This window comes from Osmia bicornis, chromosome 6 (assembly GCF_907164935.1).
Source record: "Osmia bicornis bicornis chromosome 6, iOsmBic2.1, whole genome shotgun sequence".
In the NCBI taxonomy this organism is placed as follows: domain Eukaryota; kingdom Metazoa; phylum Arthropoda; class Insecta; order Hymenoptera; family Megachilidae; genus Osmia; species Osmia bicornis.
The window spans coordinates 8,647,293-8,669,451 of record NC_060221.1 but is presented as its reverse complement, the minus strand read 5'-3'; the positions used below and the strand labels follow the sequence as shown (position 1 = coordinate 8,669,451).

General features: G+C 33.6%; 4 protein-coding genes across 7 annotated transcripts; 1 reads left to right on the top strand and 3 right to left on the bottom strand.

The window, feature by feature from the left end:
• Positions 1-16: 16 nt before the first annotated feature.
• LOC114874927 (serine palmitoyltransferase 1) lies at positions 17-2,248 on the bottom strand. The gene is made up of 2 exons (XM_029184689.2): positions 1,046-2,248; positions 17-953 (listed from the first exon to the last, which is right to left on the bottom strand). The coding sequence occupies exons 1-2, from the start codon at positions 1,956-1,958 to the stop codon at positions 448-450; spliced, it is 1,419 nt and encodes a 472-aa protein (XP_029040522.1). The 5' UTR covers positions 1,959-2,248; the 3' UTR covers positions 17-447.
• An 827-nt stretch (positions 2,249-3,075) lies between these two features.
• LOC114874925 (adenylyl cyclase-associated protein 2) lies at positions 3,076-21,138 on the top strand. Of its 4 annotated transcripts, none has more exons than XM_029184681.2 (10): positions 3,076-3,117; positions 6,584-7,208; positions 7,314-7,526; positions 10,545-10,884; positions 10,961-11,245; positions 11,331-11,569; positions 11,853-12,031; positions 12,112-12,318; positions 18,824-18,967; positions 19,044-21,138. In XM_029184681.2, exons 1-10 carry the CDS (start codon positions 3,091-3,093, stop codon positions 19,125-19,127), a joined length of 2,343 nt encoding a protein of 780 aa, XP_029040514.2. In that variant the 5' UTR covers positions 3,076-3,090; the 3' UTR covers positions 19,128-21,138. The 4 variants fall into 4 exon arrangements, with proteins under 4 accessions (XP_029040514.2, XP_029040515.2, XP_029040513.2 ...); XM_029184680.2 differs by lacking the exon at positions 3,076-3,117 and adding an exon at positions 4,051-4,523; XM_029184682.2 differs by lacking the exons at positions 3,076-3,117; positions 6,584-7,208; positions 7,314-7,526 and adding an exon at positions 3,384-3,604.
• Positions 12,406-18,065, bottom strand: LOC114874924 (reticulocyte-binding protein homolog 1-like). The gene is made up of 4 exons (XM_029184677.2): positions 17,806-18,065; positions 17,135-17,311; positions 16,739-17,066; positions 12,406-16,678 (listed from the first exon to the last, which is right to left on the bottom strand). Exons 1-4 carry the CDS (start codon positions 18,063-18,065, stop codon positions 12,509-12,511), a joined length of 4,935 nt encoding a protein of 1,644 aa, XP_029040510.2. The 3' UTR covers positions 12,406-12,508.
• LOC114874930 lies at positions 18,238-18,810 on the bottom strand. The gene is made up of 2 exons (XM_029184693.2): positions 18,597-18,810; positions 18,238-18,452 (listed from the first exon to the last, which is right to left on the bottom strand). Exons 1-2 carry the CDS (start codon positions 18,610-18,612, stop codon positions 18,268-18,270), a joined length of 201 nt encoding a protein of 66 aa, XP_029040526.1. The 5' UTR covers positions 18,613-18,810; the 3' UTR covers positions 18,238-18,267.
• Positions 21,139-22,159: the final 1,021 nt, after the last annotated feature.

Here is a 22,159-nt window from a genome sequence, read left to right as displayed (position 1 = left end):
GCATAAGCTATTAACATGAATTTTAAATATGTATAATCCATTTATAGATCTTTCTACATTATGTTTATGGCATTGATAACATTGTATGATGAAATAAATATCTAAATTAATAAAATATAAAATTTAAAAAAAACTTATTTATGTTTTCGTTTGTACTTTGTATTTCTTTTTTTAATATTTTACACATACATAACATAAACATATAAACAGTAACTTCAGAAAGACTTTTTACTCTACTGTGTAGATAAAATATTTATCACAATATTAAAGTGGAATGCTATTAAATGAAGGATAAAATAATATTTACGAAGGAAAAAATGTTTTGTCTACAAGATTAATAACAATTTTCCTACAACTGTACAGTGAATGCATAAATTCATGAAAATGATAAGAGATAATGAACGTGCAGAATACATCGTTTAAAGAGGTTTCTGATTGTCCTTTCATTTATACTGATAAAACTTCTTCGGCACATTTTTTTAATACGCTCAAGGCAAAATCAATATCGTTATTGTTGAGAAGAGTAGAGACGCAAAGTCTAAGACTAGGCCTAGGTAAATTCTTTTCTGCTTCCAAATATACAGGAGTTATAATTGCTACATTATTTTCAATACAGCAATCAGAAATCTGAGAAAGTAATTTTTCTTCCGTACTATGATCCATTTTTTCTTTCAAGTAAACGTGTTTTACTGGAGACTCTGGAAAACTAGAACATTCTAAACAATTAATGTTCTGAAGTCCATCATTTACAGCTATACAATTGTCTTTTAACGTTTTAAATATATGTGGATTGTTTCTCATAATTTCTAGAGAAGTAATGGCTGCGGTTGTTAAAAGAGGTGGCAGGGATGCAGAAAAACAATATCCAAGCCCAGATAAACGCTGATGTTCAATAATAAATGATGTACCCACGCAAAAGCCACCGATAGATCCCATTGCCCAATCCAGAGATCCTAAAATATACGCAAATACGTTTGAAACAAGTACAATTAAATTTAAATATGGAAATACTTATTAATAATTATAAATTAGTAAAATTATTTACCTATAATCATATCAATTTCATGCCTAGGAACATCATAGTGTTCGGTAACGCCTTTACCATGTTTACCAAGTGTTCCAAATGATATCGATTCATCAATAAATATTCTTAATTTGTGTTTTCTACAGAGTATAACTAATTCTGGTAATGGACAGATGTTACCAGTATTCATATAAATACCCTCAACTATTAAAAAACGTTTAATTTTGGATGCTTTTTTGGGATTCTGGTTATCAAGTTTTGCTTGTTTCATTAGTAAATTAGAGAGATCATTAACATCGTTATGCTTAAAGTAGATAATATTAGCTTTAGTTGCATCTAATCCTTTCTGTATAGCAAAATTTACTTTTTCATCCACAAACACAAGGTCTTTACGTTTACAATAAGCTGCGATTGCAGATGAAATTGCACTAAATCCATACGAATATACTACAGCTTCTTCTGTATCTGTATAAGTTGCTAAACTATCTTCCAATTCTAAATGAACATCAACAGTTCCATAAAATCCTCGTGGTCCGCAAGAACCAACTCCATATTTTCTTACTGCTGCTATCGCATTCGATTCTATTTCATTACTTTCCGCTAAACCAAGATAATTGTGCGTACCTAGATTCAAACACTGTTTTCCATCAATTACTATGCTTTTGCCAGCTCTAGATGTTATACATCTTGGACTTAAAAACGGATGAGTCGTTTGTGGATTAGTTATTAAAGGTTCAGGTTTCCATTCTACAAGTTTTCGTTTTACTTCATCTTCTGTTGGTATCCTTTCACGGCTACTGTAATGTTTCTTAACAATAAACCAAATCAGCCAAAAAATTAAGAACGCTTCTAGTAATACATGATATTGAGGTATTGTACTAAAAATTTCCATTGATTCAATAAATATGAATTTTGTGCTCATGTTTCTATTCATACGATATTCTGTGTACTCTGTTTTTATTGATTTCTCTGTGAAATTGCACTAAAAGGTGCTTGTAGTATGATTTTTAATAAAATATATACGTTCAAGAATAAGTCATACCTTACGCATACAAGTAACTACACAAATGTAAATTACAACTAAAAAGAAGTCAATGTTGCAAGATTCTATGAAACTTTAAGCCTCATGATAAAGATTACAATTAAATAACATTTATATATATATATAATACATAGATAAAATTATCTGTGACTCAGCGCAATTACTGCAGTTATTTTGTAAAGAACTAAATCGGTATCAGATGGCAGCACTGAACAGCGGAATATTCGAAGCATCGTTTTTAATTTAAAAGTTCGTAATACAGAATACATTTATTTTCAACCTTCACAGATCATTTGATTTACAATTTTTCATTCGATATCACGAAAGAATAAACTACATTATTTAAATAACAAAAATAACATTATTTCAAATATATTCTAGATATATTGATTTATTACATAAGGAAACTTTTTACTTTCTCATCTTTTTTCATATAATCTATATTCTTTTTTATTAAAGAGACGAATTAATTAATTTGAAAAGTAAAAAATTTGAATGTAGGCGCATGCGCGATTAGCAGTTCCATAATAGCAAGAACTAGTACTTCCGGTATCCGGCAAACGCCCCAGTGTGTGTAGTAATGTTGTCAGATTGAACTCTTGCCACTTGTGCGTTGTGTTTGTTGTGTTGTTGAATCGATTGTCATCAAGTGACAGTGTAGATATTGCTGAACATTAATAAAACTTTGTATTAACAGGTAAGTCTACGTATTTTGTGTAAATAAGTCTGTATTAATACTTGCCACAGCCGCTAGGTACATATTAACGGGTCTGAAAACATTTTGCTATTTATGACGTTCCATAGTTTACATTATCCGTATTTTAAAGTTATAATTATTCATAAATATATATACACACATTCTATATGTATATGTATGTGTGTGAGATACATCATTTGCAAATTATCGAACGAACTAGATTTATATTTGTTTCATAAAGGATAAAAAAGGTAAGTTTAAATTGGTTATGAACATGGTTATGCTTGTGTGTATCTCCTGCTGCGTTTCAAGTGTGAGTCATACTATATGCTGCACCTGACAATTGACACCTGGGTAATGTATTTTCATGTCTTTTAATATCAGAGGTACAAAAATGTTATTAAATAAAATATCTGGGTAATCAAGACACCTTTCTGTCTTTGGTATAAAAACTGGAATATCTATTTTTTCACAGAAAATTGTACGTGATATCTATATTAACGTTTTTGATTGTTCGCTGTTTAAAATTATGCCGTTAATTATTTTGTGGTTTGAATGAAAAAATTCATTATTGAAATTTTATACCATTAGGTTGGTTATATGATACGGTCCTGTGATTCTTACGCGAGATTAAAATTCCATCGTGAAAGCTGACGAAGTGAGTCCGTTATTATCATTCATCAGTTACACATCAAACAAATTGGTTCTCAGGTGTATTTTTTCTAATAATTGTATAACGGTTTGAAAAATTAAAAAATGTCCGAAATTCGTGAAGTGGTGAAAGATGACGTTCGAATGGTACCCGGTGCTTATAAAAAAGTTTTAAATATGTGGAAAAATCGTAAGTATACATTAATTTTCGTTTGATATGCCACAACAAGTTCGTATAATTGTCAAGTATTATAATTGATAATAATTGAATTTACCAAATCTAGGTAACTGAAGGTATTATACTTCCTAATACAGCAATGTTTCAAGTTTTCCTTGAATAGATATCAAGTATAAAAATTGTTATCAGCACTTGCTATTTATATGTATATAACATACACTTAAGTTTGATAAGCAACCAAATATATATGTACAGCAGTGTTAAAATTACTTGTAGTATAAAATGTATTAAAAATTGCTTACATTTTATGTTGTAAAACATAAAGTGACCGTGTGTATCAAAGGCATTACAGTGTTAATAATTTTTAATAGATAAAAGTTCCTGACTATATATATATGTAATAAATATATAGTAGCAGTTGTATTTAGTTTTCCTAAGTGAACACTAAGGCATAGAACTTCAGTTTGAAGGAAAAATCATGGTATAACTAGATATTGGACAGATTGCTCAGAAACGATGTCAAATTTTGAGAGTCCTGCGGTGCACGTGGCTCTTTACCCAAGAAACTTGCAACAATTTCGGGTCTCGACCACCCTGTGGCAGCACCGCAGAGTGCCGGTCGAAACTAGAAACGGTTGAGTATTACGCCGATTGCTTCGAAAGTAGATTGTTTTTCGGGGCAGACACTCCGCCCTTACGGATATTTTCATTGAATTCAAACTGTAACGTGTATAATTCTTGATTCGAATTTGATCAGCTGTCCATTGTGAATAATATTGGTATAAATAGAAGTGACGCGATACGTTCTTCTTTATTTGGGCGTTCTGGTGCAGTAGTTCAAATGGTCCAGTAAACGTTTCATTACCTAAACAACGCACCGAATACGTTAGAAATGTGTACAACTTTGATGCACATCGGACAATATTTTTCCGTAAGATTTGATCCGTTGCTGGTATAAAATAATCATTCTCGAGACAGCATTGATTTACATGCTTAATCACACATTGTGTACAGACGAGTTGATAAAAGTGATTCATAGTAAATGAATGATTAAACATTCTCTGAATCCATTCATAGTCTTATATGTCGTGTTGCTTTTATCTATAGAAACAACATGTGGTTATGATGTTATTTACCTGTGTGTGTATTTCTTATTAGCTTTTATAAGCTATCAAGTTACTACGGTCTTTCTACGCGATTATGAAAACCGTGACAGAATTAAAAGGGTGTACCGTGCGTTGTAGGAAGGGCGTAGATCTGCTTCCTTGCGTTTCCGTATTTTCAGTAATCAGAAATTATTAAAAAACATATATAACATCGAATATTTCAAGATAAACGTGTATGATTAAAAATCGTTTGCCTCCTTGTATATGTTTAAAATGCATGTACAATTGATACTTTAAAGTTCGTTTTTATCAGAATAATCTTAAAAACGTAATAAACTTGGGCGTTGTTGCAATCGATCATCGCGCCATCGAAGAAATTTCGCGGGGAAATGTGTTGTATTACTTGTTTGGGTGTAATAAGATAAAGATGAGGTTTTGTCATTAAAAAATATTGTTTCTTTAATAAGATCATCATTTAACGTTGATTAACAATTGATTTACTTCATATGTGATAATTGTAAAAGTAGGAGTCGTTGAGATAATCCAACAGTGTTTATAAAAAAATTATGTAAACATTTTATATCTGTTATATAACTATAGCTTCTTCGATATACGTTGACTGTTAATGTTAGCCGTTTAACGTTTCCTGTAAAAACAAATGGTGTTAATTAATCGTCGTATCTCCATTTTCACTAAAGTGTTCATGTAATTAATAATTTTAAACATTAACGAACGCACATTGTACATGCACGGAGGTTGGCTGTGAGTAAACGTAACTCGAGTATATAGTGCGTGATTCCCGTGGGAAATTCGTATGGAATGAAATATTCGGTTGCCTAGTTCCGTTGCTTGCAAAAGGCGAGCAGCACGTGTGCTTAAAGTAAAATATTCAAGTAAGTACCATACCGGTTACCTTGGCTGTGAGGGGTCAGTGTTAAAATTCCATTTTAAACATTACAAAAGTGTTCTTAATACTCGTCGTCGTTAAACTTTACTTTAGGGGATACCAAATTTTGTTGGGGTATGAGTTCCATCGCTAGCTGTATTTAAATTACTCATAAAATTGATACAGTAGAAACAATAAGTAAATGAATGGGCGGTACCCTCTCTCTCTCTCTCTCTCTAAGATAAATATAAACCTAACTAACTCCGACAGTATCAAATTTACGGTTTGATTAAACCCGCTAAAGTGGTCGGCACCCACATGCGTCTGCCTGCAGCTAGCGACACCGTTCATTGGACAAGAAGCCAATATGGCGTCGCAGTAACGTATCAAATTCACTAAAAGTGTCAAACTTTACACGCTCATAACTTTTTAATCACTAGATTCCTAAAGTTAAGATTTGCATTTTTGGATTTTACACATCAAAAACTATGAATTAAAAAAAAAGAGGTCCAAAATTTTGTGTCCCCTAAAGTAAAGTTCAGCCCTCGTCGTTATTAACTTTCATATGTTCAAAGTCAATAATCCTTACATGTTAAGAAGTCAATAATTGTTATACATATTAAAAGGTGTTTGTCAGTTTTTACGGTGATTGTTGACCAAAGTACGATATTTAATCCGAATTTATGATTAAAACTTTATACTGTTACGAATTTCATATTTACATTCGATAATCTTTTATCGCTGTTCGTCGATTCGAGCGAGACGCTTTGATTCTACCGAGCACTTCGATATCGATCGATCGCAACGGATCGATAACAACCGCAGTGAACGATAACACCGTTGAATATACAAACGGATAGATCGAACGTACAGAGGGTGGTATATCGTTTGAAAAACCACCGAGGTTCGCAACATAAAAGCGCCGATAGAGTTTATTGCTGATACAACGAAAATCTATAATCAATATTGACGATGTTTAAATGCTGTGTGTGTAACAAGAGTACAAAGAAGGAGAAGCCGAACGGCGAGGTGACGAAATCGACGCCGAAGCGAAGTCAGAAAGTGACGGACTCGCAGGTGGTTGCCGTCATCGATTCGACGAGAACAGAGGAAAACGGTTTGATCAACCGGGACGAGAAGTTGAACGGTGATTTGCAAAGATTCGAGAAAGTTTCTCCATCGATGGAAAATAATTCCATCGAAGTAGTTGACGACTTGACTGTCAAGAGTCCGTTACCCTCCGGTAAACGCGACGAAGTAAACGATAACTCTCGATCGAAGAAGGAATCTATAGGGAAATCGAACGGGAACGAGGTTGACGATGATATCGAAAATGCGGTCGATCGAACGAAAGAGGGAAAGGAAGAGGCAAATGGAACGAAGGATTTAAATGAAAATGGAGGTGCGAATGAAGGTGATAATATAAGTGCAAACGATGATAGCGGGGGTGGATTGATGAAGGTTATATTGAATTCTGGCCTTCCTAGCACCGTTAAAACGAATCTTTACGACTCTTCTGCGTATATCGAAAGAACGATCGATGACGGGCCAGAGGACGAAGGCGACGATTCTGTTTTCGAGGCTTGTCCGAACGATACCAATTCAGATAAAAAGATGCCGACAGGTATAATTTTTATTGATGCGACGTACACTCTCTTTTTATTTATAAAAATTAAAAAAATGTAATTTTCTCATTTTTTTTTTTTATATTGAAATGTACGACGCGCAGTTTCGTCCGATCCTCGCTGGCTATCGGAGGAGGAAGATGGCGAACATGATTCGGAAGAATGCAGCGGAATGCAGGAACCACCGGCGACCCCGGTTGCTCGCGATGAATTAGCTTTAAGACGTCACAGATTCTTCTCCGATTTATTACATGCCGCACAAAATGCGTCGGAGCACAGAGTGAGGTTTGACCCTCTAGGACCGATGGTACACACCGGTTAGGGCTCATCTTAAATTAATTTCCTACTTTAATCGATACTCCTTATTGAGATTTATTTTGCTCACTTTTGTGTATTAATATTCTTTCATTATAATAGAGTTATCCAAATTTAGTGTCACATTTTCAAATTGAAATAAAATGAGAAGTATGTGATTTTTGTATTAATTATCAAAGACAATATTATTTAAATGTCCTCCTCGGCTTTTTTCACGGGCCTGATGCGTTTCACCCAATTTCAGGGCTGGTCGCCTAGGGTTTCCCAAGGTTCAGGGCCCCCATAAGACGATTTTGCGTCTAAGAATGCAAGAAGAGTAATGCTTACTTGAATATTAATCGACGTAAATGCAAATCTAAATTAGTTATACAAGCTTTAATGTTAATTTTATAAATTTTATTTGAGCTACTTTTTCAGGGGCCCTACTCAGTTTTCCATTATATTTTCAATATGTGATTTTGTTGCTCAGCTGGTCAATAGTCTTTGGATTATTGGCGTAAACTTCATTTTCCCATAAAAAAATCTAATGGTGTTAAATCACCCTCCTCGTGAAAAATTATTCGTTCGTTAAATTTGGTCAAACGTATCAAGCTCACAAAAAAAAGTGGAGAAGGACCGTTGAATGATATTGTTTTTCATAATTAATGTCATAAAATAGACTTTGTATTAAAATAAAGTAACCATACAAAAATCAAATACTTTGTGTCAGGGCCGGCCCTGAGATTTTGGGGGTCCGAGGAGAGCTCTGAAAAAGGGCCCCTTCATATATATGACATAAAAAAAGTACATACCCTCAAATCAAGGGTGAAGGGATATGTAACCTTCGGTGGGAAATAAATTAAGTACCTCAAATAAAATTTATAAAATTAACATTAAAGCTTGTATAACTAATTTAGATTTGTCTTATGGGGGCCCTGAACCTTGGAGGGGCCCTAAGCGGCTGCCTAGTCTGCCTAGGCCCAGCTCTGCTTTGCGTTTTATTTCAATTTGAAGATGTGACACTGAATTTGGATAACTTTTGGTATGGCATGATTTTTCAAAATTTCACATACAATAAATATGTGTCTTTTATTTATCCAGATATGCAGTAAGTTACGCAAATGTATGATTTCGCAGTTACCCTGGAGTCGTGGTTAAGAGAAACCTTTTAAATGTCATGGATAGTATATCAGGATACTCTATAGCTGAAGTATACACATACAAAAAGTACATGTAACTACAGTGTGTCACAAAATTATTCGTTCACCGTTTAAAACAGAATATCTCATTTAAAATTCGACCAAATGCCTTAAGGTTTCTTGAGAAGCTATAAAAATTAATTTACTGAGATATGTGCTTTTGTTGTTTTAAAAAATTACAATTTATTGAAACCGTGAGAAAACATAGTGAAGGGTAATTTTTCAACTTCTTTATGTGAGCCTCTAATGAAAATTTAAAATATCTCTTTCGTAGATTCAAATAAGTTATGTGTATGCTGAAAATTTCATCGAGATCGGCCAATGCACTTAGAAGTTACTAGTAATTAAAATTTCCGAGAATCGCGATTTTTTATTTAAGAACATAATTAGCAGAAATTTTAATTACTTGTAACTTCTCAGTGCATTCACCGATCTCGATGAAATTTTCAGCATACACAACATACTTAAATTTACAAATGTCATATTTTAAATTTTCATTACAGGCTCAAATAAAAAAGTTCAAAAATTGCCTTTTACTATTTTTTCCAGGATTTCGCAAAATTTTAATTTTTTAAAACGACAAAAGCACATATCTTAAGTAAATTAATTTGTATAGCTTCTCGAGAAATCTCTCGTCATTTGGTCCAATTTTAAATGAGACATTCTGTTTTAAACGGTGAGGGAATAATTTTGTGACCCACTGTACATATGTAAGAATATTACCTTGGGGGCTGTCGTCCCGTACGATCATTTGTTTCCGAGTTACCGTAAAGAACTCAACACTCAAAACTTTTCACCGTTTTATATATTGTTACCGTCCGGTGTAGTGTTCCGTCCTTAGTCATTCTATTTTTATAGTCCGACCTATTTACCTTTCAACTCAACCGTGTTCTTTAACGAATAGTTTTTTTCACAATAAACAAAAGAAGGTAACCGTGTTTTTCCAGCAATTTATATAGCGGTAAACAATAACTGTTTCTGACTCTTTCTTTCTTAATTATAAGCATAAACTTATAATTTTTTATAAAATGTTGATTAAGTTTCTTTAGCTATATTTATATTAAGCATACGAGAAATATTTAATTGCCCAGCACTTGTGAACACGTGAAATCCATACGAAATGCTATCTACCCACGCATGATTCAATTTTCGCAGATTTCCTAAGAATAGGCCGGCACATACTCGCGTCGAATATCATTAGAACCGTGGTTTAGTTCTTCACGAGTTTCTGAAAAGACGAGCTCTTGCAGGAACGACCCTACTGCGTCTGCTGTAGTGATAATTTAATAATAAAAAGAGCAAGTGTAATTTATACGAAGTGGCACATTGTTGGATGTTAAACTGAAGCCACGATAACGAATTAATTTCTTTGTATGCATGTATATTCTATCAAGTTTTATTGAATCCTTGAAACTATATATCATATGGAAGAAATTAATATTCTGGTCATTTCATTTTATGCAATTTACATAAAGTATTTAAATTTAAAATACATATATGAAAACGATTTTCATAAATTTATACTATGTAAATATTTTATATGCTTTCAAGAAAACACCAATCTATTTCTAACATTTACTTGCAACATAATGATTTAGTGGCTGTGGATGTTGACATAACTATTTATAAACTTGTTCTATATTTAATATGCTCATTGTAAACGTGAAGTTTCTGGAGTGTACTTTTTTCCAATTACTGTTTCTAAGTTGATATTAAGCTGATTAATGATAAATAATTAAGGAATGTAGTTATTTTATTAATAGAATTTATTATTTTTTTAAATATTCATAACATTACATTGCTTTTCCTATAGTACTTTATAAAATCTGTTTTACATTAAAGGCTGTGAAGGTAACGACAAAGAGGATCACTTGGAAGAACTGGTAAATAGATTGGAGAGCGTTACCAAAAGATTGGAGAACGTAAGAGGACAGCCTGTAACTGAAACTCAGGACTCCGCTGCTCAAACAAATACACCATCGCCAAAGAGGTCTCAGCCAGTGAAAAACAGTGAATCGGTACAGCTTTCTTCACCTGTCCGTTCAACAAACCAAGTTATCAGTATGTCAGTCGCAGGCTATGAAGATCTTTTAGCTGGTCCTGTAAACGAATATTTGCAATTGAGTGCAAAGATTGGCGGAGATGTAGCTACTCATAGTAAGCTTGTAGAAAAAGCATTTCAGTACGTAATTTGTCACTATCCCATTTCAGATTTTCAGTGCGCTCAAGTAGCTTAATAATTAATATTTCTTTGATAGAATTCAGCTTGAATTTATTCGAACTGCGGCTACTCGTCCAGCTCCAACAAATCAAACAGAACAGGTCGGTCTTCTTGGACCTACTTCTACACAAATTCAACAGATTCAAGAATTTCGTGAAAAGAATAGAGGCTCTCAGTTTTTCAACCATTTGTCAGCGATAAGTGAGAGTATTCCAGCTTTAGGATGGGTTGCTGTCTCGCCTACGCCAGCACCTTATGTAAAAGAAATGAACGACGCTGGACAGTTTTATACCAATCGGGTGTTAAAAGATTGGAAAGAAAAGTAAGCGTGCATTATGAGTAATTAAAACGATAACATGAAATTTTTTTCAATTATTTTGATAACGGTTAGTCCTTTGTATTTACAGAGATAAAGTACATGTCGAATGGTGCAAGGCTTGGGTACAAACGCTAAGTGATCTTCAACAGTATGTACGTCAGCATCACACAACAGGACTAGTGTGGGCAAAAACTGGCTCTGCACCAGTAGGCATACCACCACCACCACCACCATGTATGCCCATGGCTGATGTCGCGCCAGCCAATATCGCTGATGATAGAAGTGCTCTTTTCGCCGAAATCAATCAGGGAGAAGCTATTACAAAGAGTAAATATAGCGCGATAGTAACCCTTTCGCTGCCACGCGCATTTTTGAACTTGCATCAGTGGGCTACGATACAAATTTCATATTAAAAATTTTATAATGGCAAAGAACTGTGAAATATATTAAAATAACGGTACAATCTTGTCAGTAGCACATTTTTCTTAGTGGTAGTCAAATGAAAAGACAAGCGCCGATCCCATGGGACCACCGTGGCAGCGAAAGGAGTAACATATTAAAAATTCAATTAATCAGTAAAATTGATCAAACTAATCGATTGATTTTATAGATTTAAAGAAAGTAACATCTGATATGCAGACGCATAAAAATCCTTCTTTGAGGACTGGTCCGGCACCATTTAAAGCACCATTAGTTGGTAATTCTATACCAACAAAAATCGTACCGCCTGCAAATGCGCCAATTGACAAACCACCAGTATTTACCAGGGATGGAAAGAAATGGCTCGTGGTATGTAATTGGTATTTATTCTTTTAGCCTGCTAAAAAGATCCACTTTATTTACAAATGCAAATTTATTTATTACTCTAGGAATATCATAAAGGCAACAAAGATCTGCTGATTGATAATGTAGAAATGAACAACGTGATTTACATGTTCCGATGTCAAGACAGTACTTTAGTTATCAAAGGCAAAGTTAACTCCATTGTCATGGATTCGTGTCGTAAGTCGTCTGTGGTATTCGATTCTCTTGTGTCGAGCATCGAATTTGTCAACTGCCAGAGCGTACAAATGCAGGTATGTTTGATTTTTTTTTTACAAATATAAAAAAATGAGCTCACGTACCATAGATTTGGTGTAATATGTAAAAAATATATTTTATATAATTACATGGAGTACACGTTCTGTATCAGAAAATAAATGTATGGTATTAAAAATGTATAGCAATGATCGTCAATTATGAATTTAACAATGGATAATAGTATTGTCACTTTGATTTTAAATCTTCTGACACGAGTTTTTCGCAGACATTTTGCAATTCTTGTAGGTGTACAAAATTTGCCTCTTGATGAAGGATCTCCAATAATGTTACGTATTCTTCGTTGTTCAGTTCTCTAGGTATTCCGCATATTTGAAACTTATTTAATACGCTTTCCGATTGACCTAAAACATTTTCTAAATCCGAGATCGAAGTACTTGTATCGATAACAGATGGTTTAGCGGTCACGTCGATTTCTCGTTGTTCGACGGAAAGAAAACACAGATTTTTTAATTGATCGTTTGTTAAAATATTCAACAACGATCCACTTTGCGTTTTAATGGTAGATGCATTTTGCTGATCTAATTCGTTGCCATTTATAACAGAAGAAACGATAGTAACAATTTTATGCATCCTACTATTTTCATTTTCTGTCCTGGTTTCATGAATTTTATTCTTTATCTTATCTTCACTTTCTACTTCTTTTTGTATATTTAATTCTCTATTTTTAATATATTCCAAAAATTTATTTGGATCTACAATTTTTGTTGTATTATGATCTTGTTTTGTGAATATATTAACGTATATTACCACTTGTTCCTGCTGAGCAATATTATTACCAGTATTTTTAATTGTATTTTGTACGATTCTTGGTGATTTCGTAGTATCAGTACGATTATTATTACCATCTGATTTTTCTACACAGCTGTTGTTTAATTTTGTATATTGATTATTACTCTCTGATTTACCTTCTACTTGTATCTCGTCCATTACATTGTCGTTTTTATTACATAAATTATCTTTCCAGAGCATAGTCATCGTTAATGGTCCTCTCATCGGACTTTTAGGTCGTGTTTCATTGTCTGATCGACGAGCTGCTTCTAGTCTGCTTTTCAGAATTGGTATACAAGACTTTGAAGATGTCTTCGGTGTTGGTGATAAACATTTTATATGATCTTTCAATTTCAATTTATTTTCCAGCGATTTTGTATCATTTATGGTACTTATATTGCTTACCGGAGATTCGTGTGATCGTGAAGCAACTTGTTTTGGTATTTGGTTCGTTCGAAAGCTTGTTTGTGATTGGGATCTTTTTCTATCTAGCTTAATATTATTTTCTACAGCACGTCTTGGCTCAGCAGAATTTTTATTACTTTCACTTCTGATTTGATCGCTGCTCAACAACTCGGATCTTAGGTCTGACTTCTCCAATTTTTCCAATTTTGGAGCATAGCTTTCATGACTTTTTGATTTTACCGATTCATATTGATTCGTTTCTGCTGGAAAAATTTCACGAGGCGAGGTATTAGGTGAGAAATATTTGTGGTCTACATTTAATCTTTCCATGGAATCTAACAATAAATTAGATTCTATTTTGTTAGGCGTAACATTCATAGTTTTTGACGATAACAAGTTAGAGTTATTACTGTCAGGTTTTTCAGTTTCTAATACATTTGTGCTTTTTATATCATTTTTAGGAGAAGGTAAATCATTTTTACTGTACACATTGCTCTCACAGTTTGATAATATTTGTTTAGATGTTTCTTCATTATTTCTTGTAATTGTAACATTCATTATCTTGTTCTCGTTTGACGCAGTTTCTGCGTTTTTAATGCCTTTTAAATCTTCATCTTTAAGCTTTCCTTCATTATTTTTCAGTACATATAAATTTGAATGTAAATGGTTTTCAAGACTCACCGAATGGCTGTTCAATTTTATAGTGGAACTTGAGGCCTCATCAGTAAAATATAAACTACTGTGTGGAGAAACGTGGGTGGAATAAGATTTGTAGTAGTCCGCCTCGTTATTTAAATCTTCTTTATCCAGATTTGCAAATGGATTTCCTGTGATTAAATTTTTATTTTCATCCTTCAGTTGAGTGTTTTGATCGTGATGAATTTTTGTATGATTATCTGCTGTATCATATTTTAGAAGAGTAATTGTGTTCGTTGATGATGTTTTTATGTTCGTTTCATTAACACAATCGTCACTGAACTTACGGTTGACATTTAACCAATTTAAATTTAATTTCTCTTCCTCTAATGATTTATTAATCAATACTGTTACAGATGGTGGTTCAGGAATATTAGAATCGTTCGAGTGATTGATGCTTGACGTTAATGAATCCTGTATTAGATTCGTTTCAGTTGAAGTTTCTTTACTTTCAGTGGCCGAGAGTTCGTATATTTCATTATCATTTTCAAGCATCATATTCGTTTCTGCTTCCTTTCCTATGTCTGCTACTAGCACTTGTTCGATCAGCGAACATGCACCTGGATGTCTTTTTAAATTGAAATTTGGAATGTGCGTTGGAATTTCGTTATCTTTAATGTACTTCTCATCATTCGTTACATTTATCTTTGTATTTATTACACTGTCGTTTGTGCCTTTATCGTAGGTCACATTAATATATTGCTCAGAGTTTAAGAAATTAGTAGTTACACATGCACTTGAATTTTCATTTTCTTCATTTAGAGTAGCTTCGTCTAAATTTTCTGAATACAATTCCACGCTATGAATACTTTGATTCATAAACTCACTTTTGTTATTCAAATGTAATAATTGCTTCCCAAAGTTCTCTTTCTCATTTATGTACTCGTAACAAATTTTCTGCTTATTCGTATCTGCATTCGAAGCATTCAAGCAGTTTGCGTAATGCATTTCTGTAAGTTTTACATTAGACTTTCTTGAAACATCTTTAAAACATTTTATTTCCACATTACTAGGAATCATTTCTGTAGGTACATTTTGTTGAAAGTAATTGTGTTTCAGTATAGGTAACTGGTTCTTGTTTTCTTGGATTATATTAGTGAAACTGAAATATTCTGAAGGCGAACTAAGATTGTCTTTTGAATTCAAACATCCTTTATACGTACATGAATCCCTAATTTCTGATATATTATTATTAACCATAGAAGAGCGTGGCTGTTCTTTCTCTTGTTTTACATTATAAAACATGTAAGTTAGACTGGTTTTGTCGGTAGAACTACTAACAGACTGTTCCTCCGTTATGATATCCAGGAACTTTGATTGAAGATTATTGTTAACGTAAGTGTACTTGTCACATTCAGTTTGATCATTCGTATCATCTTTCTTCTGCTCTATGTAGCATACTTTTTCAAGTTCAACACGTGTTAACAATGCTTTCTTAAATTGCAGTGCTTCTTGTAGCAACAGTGCTGTGGATTTATCTTCAGACTCGCTATCCTTTGACATCTCTGTATGGCTTGATCTTGGCGACATTATCATCAAGTCTTCATCGGTTTCCATTGGAACTGGATATTGATCAGAGAAGCCAAATGATTTTTCTTCATTCTTATCAATGTACATATCTGGTAGGGGGTCTAAATGTTTCTTTACCCTTGTTTCTTTTTTTTTCTTAACGTCTTTTCCTTCATCTGAATCGGATGAAATAGTATAATATACTCTTTCAGGTATCTTTCCATATTTACTGCTAGAAGAATATACAATTTTTCTGTCATGCATCAAGCCCAATTTAGCGATGGAAGGGTATATATTTGATTCGCACCTGTTCGGAAACAAGTACCGAGGATCATTGATCGGACAAGCGTCGAACGTAGCGGAGTAACTGTGAACAGATCCCATTGAACTTTTAGCAGTTGCATCGCTGTCATGTTCCGAGCTGTTGTACACTGTACGTTGCGCTTCATCGGGGTTCTTTCTGGTGTCGATATTAAAATTCACTCTATTTTTTTTACTATCGTTCCACTTGTCGGCCTCTGTTATAGCAGGGACGATTGTCTTCACAACGTTCTGACAGATACTCTGTATTTTATTATTACTTTCTTGCAACCCTGCCGATGCTTTCGCTTCTATATTCTGCATCTCGTACATGCGTAAGACATTGTGTAGACTTTCCAGTTTTCTCTTCACTCGGTACAGAGCCTCTTGGGACGTTTTTATGAATTTCGTTCGGTTAGACGGTTCATCTGATATTAACATGTTCGAGACGGATTTTGGTGGAAACATGTCGGTGCAAAATGTTATATTCATTTTGGACGGAACTATGCGTTTATCGCTGAATTTCAGTGTGGGACAAATGGCGTTAGACAGTTCTAAACATTGTTCCTTAGTTTCTTGTCCTGTATCTGTTTTCTTCAAATCTGTTTCTTCCTTATCGGTCTTATCGGTCTTGTTTTCTTTCTCACACTTTTGTTGCTGTAAGAAAATCAGATATGTACTTATTATTATTTTCTAAAATTATCTCACTCACTTTACCTGTATCTCTGACCAATCTTTGATGGAGGATTCGTCGCTTGTGTTAGAGGAAGTACAAACTAAGCCAAGATTTTTATTGCTGTCGTGTAATTCCTTCAAGTATCTTTTACACTCGTCCATGGTTCTCACGAACTCCTTGCAAGCTCCGGTCATTATCTTGCTCTTGAAACGTCTCGAATCTTTGCTCAGTTTGCTTGTGGATTTATTGTTTCTATTTCTCGAGAACAACGGAAGCGATATAGCGTTTCGATTTTGCATCTCGAAACGTTCGTTTATCGACGCTTCTCGAACGTTTCTGTTCAGTTTTCTTTTGAATATCGAATTCAGTCTGGAAAGAGTTAAACTTGACACACCATTGACATTTATAGGGATTGTACGTTAAACGGGTAATGGTACTTTAGAGATTTATCGCTGCTACTTTTCGATGATTTACTGCTACGCTCTACTGGCAAGTTCTCTTGCCGAAGATACGGATACACGATCTTTTTCCTTGCATCGAACAGTTCTGTTAGACCATGCGTAGAACGATAATCGTATTTTGGGTACGAAGCATATGACTCGTTTCTTCTTGGACTAGAAAAATAATTTGCTGTTTTGATAAATAATTTAATTGCTTCGTCACGTTCTATGCTACGTGGATTGTTGATGATCTAGTAGCTTTGTTACAAATTATTTTCTATTAAAATCAGTGGCGGCTCGTAGCTAGAATTAGTCGGGGTGCTTCTTCAGAAAATTTTGTAGCCTTTGTTTTAAAAAAAACCGCCATTGCGAGAGTGAAAGTGCTCTCCTACACAGCGTTGCGCGCAGCTTCTTATATGCGCATGCGCGCACAGTTAAAAGCGCACAGTTTCATACGAAGATTTTTGTATCTTTTTCATAAACTAGGGGATGGCTACTGACATTAAGCGTAAGGATTATATATTGTACAAGTATAAAGAAAGAATTAAGGAAAAAAGGACTCATTATATTAAATGTTATCGATAATATCAAGTGGAAATACGGAGTGCTGCAGATCCACAGTGCCTATATGCGAGCCGCCACTGATTAGAATACTTTAACATATATACCTTAACAGCACATGTTTTATCCAGTTATTTCGATCGTTCGGACTGGACATGGTTAACCTAAGATTTCTCAAATGTTTCCTGAAGTTTGATTTCTTGACTTGATGAGGCAATGGCCAACATCCATATTGCATTTTGTATGTCAGTATATTAACTTTCAGTTCTAGGTCTTCCATTTTGTATCCGACTTTGTTAAGCATCTCCTTATCTACAGTAGTCTCAATATATTCTTTTGTTCTGCAGGATATTATATGCAGTAACATGATACACGCGAGTAATACTGCTAAAATCTTGAAAAAGAAAAAAGGAAACACATTAACACTCGTCAGGACAGAAACGTTTATTTTATTCTTTCTTTCTAACGTTCAGTTTATAAAATCGTGAACATAGCGTTCAGATAGAAGTAAAAATGAAAACGTCAAATCAAATTTCAACAACTTACCTGATCGCTATGTTCATAAACCTCTAAGTCGCTCTAATTCGTTTCAATTCAATAATAATAATTCTCTGTACCCGCCAGATTATGCTTTCGTTGTTCAAGCAGTCGAGGACATCGGTTACGATCTCGTCCCAAATGTAATTTGCGATTGCTTTAGGGCATTCCTTCCAGTCGACTTCACAAATCATTTGTACGGGTTCCAGGTTTCCGCCTGTTCATACGTATACAAATTATACGTTTCAGAATTTATAATACGACTTTTGCAGTCATCAGTAAAGTAGGTGTTGTACAATTTTCTTATTATAGGGATTGTACATAGTCCCTGTGTACTCTATAAGTATATGGAAAAGCTTACCAAATTGCCAGTGCATTTTGAAAACGGTTATCAGATGCTATTTAGTGTACAATCAATTCATCTATATAATTATTCAGGATGTGAACTTCGGGAAACGAGAGAAATCGAAAGAAACCGCGACTCGCAGCTGTTCCTTTCTCGTCGTGTATCTATAGCGTGTATACACAATTTGTCAACTTTTATATCAGATTAATTTCATTTATTTGTTTCATCATCATTGATTGCAGGTACTTGGAAAAGTCCCCACTATATCCATCGATAAAACAGACGGTTGCCAAATGTACTTGAGCTCGGAATCAATGAACGTGGAATTCATCAGCAGCAAATCCAGCGAGATGAACGTGATGATACCCCAAGGAAATGGAGATTATGTAAATTATTTTAAAATAATTAATAATGTTGAATATACATATATTCATATCTTGTTGTTTTTCTATATTCTTACAGGCGGAGTATCCCATACCAGAACAATTCAAAACCACCATCAGTCCAAAGGGTCTCAGCACGATTGCGGTCGATTCATTGGGCTAAAAGAAATTGGCGATTCGATTAACTCTTATAGCATAAGCTAAACGTCTGTCTAAAGAGTACAGCTCATTAGGGTATCATCTTCAGAGGAATCACCGATTTATTATTTATTGCTTCTTCGATTAATTTAAGAAGTAGGAGAGATAGGAAGGAAGCTAGAGAATGGGTACAGGAGTTTCATTTTCGAAATCGTAGAATTCAACTAGATAATTCGATTAAATGATGTTTTCAAACATTGCAGTTCTCTTTCCGTTTCGATGATGTTAAAGGCATTTCACGAAGATTATAGATTCTTTTTAAATAGAAATTTCGATTCAAGTTAAAACCGTGTTCGGTTGAACGAGTCTTGTCAAATTTATATTAGTTATGGGGTGATGGTAATGCAGATCGTGTGTCGGTATTATCCCCACTGTCGGTAAAGGCGCGCTCCTTTTACCTTCACCTCACTACGCGCATACATGCAGATATTCGATTAAAACCGAATATATTGTTTGTAATATAGAGTTAATTAAAGAAATTTCTAATTCTGTGATTCGTTTGCCAGAAGGTGGTAATGTTAAATGGAATCAATAATCTTCACGAAATTGTTATCACACGCACGTTGGTGCTGAAATAAGGAGACTGTATGTCGGGTCGTAACATTAGGGTATGGACAAAAGTTTTTCTAATCCGCGAATCGGACTTTTATACATTTACACCACTTTTTTATCGCGTTCGAACTTTTGTCCATATTGAATCCGTCAAGATTTCAGTCGACCCGATAAAAGGAATTGCCACTTAGTGTTTCCAGTGCGAGAAGAGCATCAAGCGATTTATATGCTATAGCTAAAAAGTATTTCCTCAATGTTAGTTTTTTTTAAATATTTTTCTGACTAATATTCTTTAGAATATTAATCGGATTTTCATTTCACCTGGTGCATTCTTTGCGATTAATGATTTTTATGATAGATTTTTTTTAAATCTATGAAATACTCTTACCTGTAAGATTAAAGAATCTCTAATTAATACAGAAGCTGTTATACCTGTCCTTTTAGAAATTTTAATGTAGGAAAGCTGAATTATTAACACGAAACGTATCTGGGTAAATACTTTTCAGTTGTGGTGTATATCTGTGAAAATGAAAATCAGGAAGCATTCATGAGTAATTTATAAAGTATTAGGAACGTCATATCAATAGTTTGATATATTACCTTCTAGACTTTTGCAGTAAATATTTATCTCTCTCATTTCCTAGCTGTTCTTTATTAATTTCATCGTATTGCTTCGTGTTTGCAGATTTTCAAAGTTCGATCATTTGTTCGAGGAGTCTTCCGAATTGATAAATGTTCACGACATGTAAATAGAGTGAAATTTATTTAATGACTAATATTCGATCGAACGCGAGCGCATGTTTGAAGAATTTTCGAGAATTTTTTTCATACGTTCGTAGTGGGATAACGCGTGAATGCAAAATAATCAAAATGATTGTGCAAAAGTCTTGATGGTGTTAATCGTTTGAGAGATGAATAAGAAGAAAAACATAAACAGCTTGAACAAATAAAAAGGCATGATAAACGTGATTTAATTAAACTTTCAAAAGCTGTGCGGTTTGAACGTGACGTAAATTTACATTGTGATTTTTACCGTTCGGTACATTGTGCTAATCGTAGGTATAATCTAATATTAGAGTTACACTTAAAGGCACGATCTAGAATGACAGATGATCATTTAGACTAATTAATGAATTCAGCAGTTTGATCCTTTTCACGTGGGAAAGAGATACGAGAACAACAAATACGATTTTTCTATAATGGTACTAATGAGCTTTGATTACAGAGTGGTGATTTAATTTGTGACTGAGATTATTCTTTAATCATTAAGGATCGTACTGCCGTTAACGGAGTAGTATCTAACATTCTTCGTTTTAATAATCGATAGAGTATTATTATCGAGAATAATTAATATTTATTTCTGAATATGATTTTCAGTGCTATTTCTAATTGTCCTAATAAAACAAATTAATATACCATTTAAATACGGTCTTACCATGATTCTTTATATTTTTCAGGAACCAAGACCATCGCTTGATCCTTTATGATCCAGATCACTTTCATCGATTCCTTCCATCCGTGATGCATTCATTAACACCTCTTTATGTCTCTGGATAACATGGAAGTTTTGCAGCATTCAAAAAGGAACACACTTTAGTTTGTAAATATTTTTTTTTTTTTCTAAAAATTCGTATTTTATTAGTATCAAGTGTTTTTTTTTTTACATAATTAGATATAATATTTACACATACTATGTAGAGAGAATTGAATCGACGTAAAGATACACATGGCCTTAAGATTCACAAAAGAATCAAAATACCAGGTTCATCTAAATATTCCAATGTATATGCAGTATTGCCGAGTCACACGAATGACTCAGTAATACTATTCATTGCGATTATTCGTTATCATTAAACAATCTTTTAAACGCTTAATCATTATTATATTTACTTTTCTATCGTGTTAATCATCAAACGTAAAGATAATTGTGTAATAGAGTATGAATCAGCGCGATTATTATATTTTATTAATTAACAATCTAATCACTGATCCACTCTCCAAACATTTATCTTCAATCATTTTGATTTCTAGCTATGTATTGCACATTTCTATTCAATCGACGAGCATACAAATATTTTACAGCGATCTTAATAGTTAATTAAATTAAATTAATATTAAATTTGTTAAGAAAATAAATATACAGAGATACCAGTTCAGTCTTTTATCGTTAATCTGTTAATCGCGGAGGACGAGTTTAACGATAGAACAATGAAATCCTTTAAAAGCATATGTTGTTCTAGCGTTAAACATTCCTTCGTTTTCATAATATTATTACATATACAGTGAGAGGTAAAAGTGAGTAGACACTGATCAAAATAGAATACCTCGGTTAAAATTGGACTAAATAACTTGAGCTTTTTTGAGAAGCTATAAAAATTAATTCACTAAAATATGTATTTTCATCGTTTTAAAAAATTACAATTTTATAATTACAATTGCAAATTA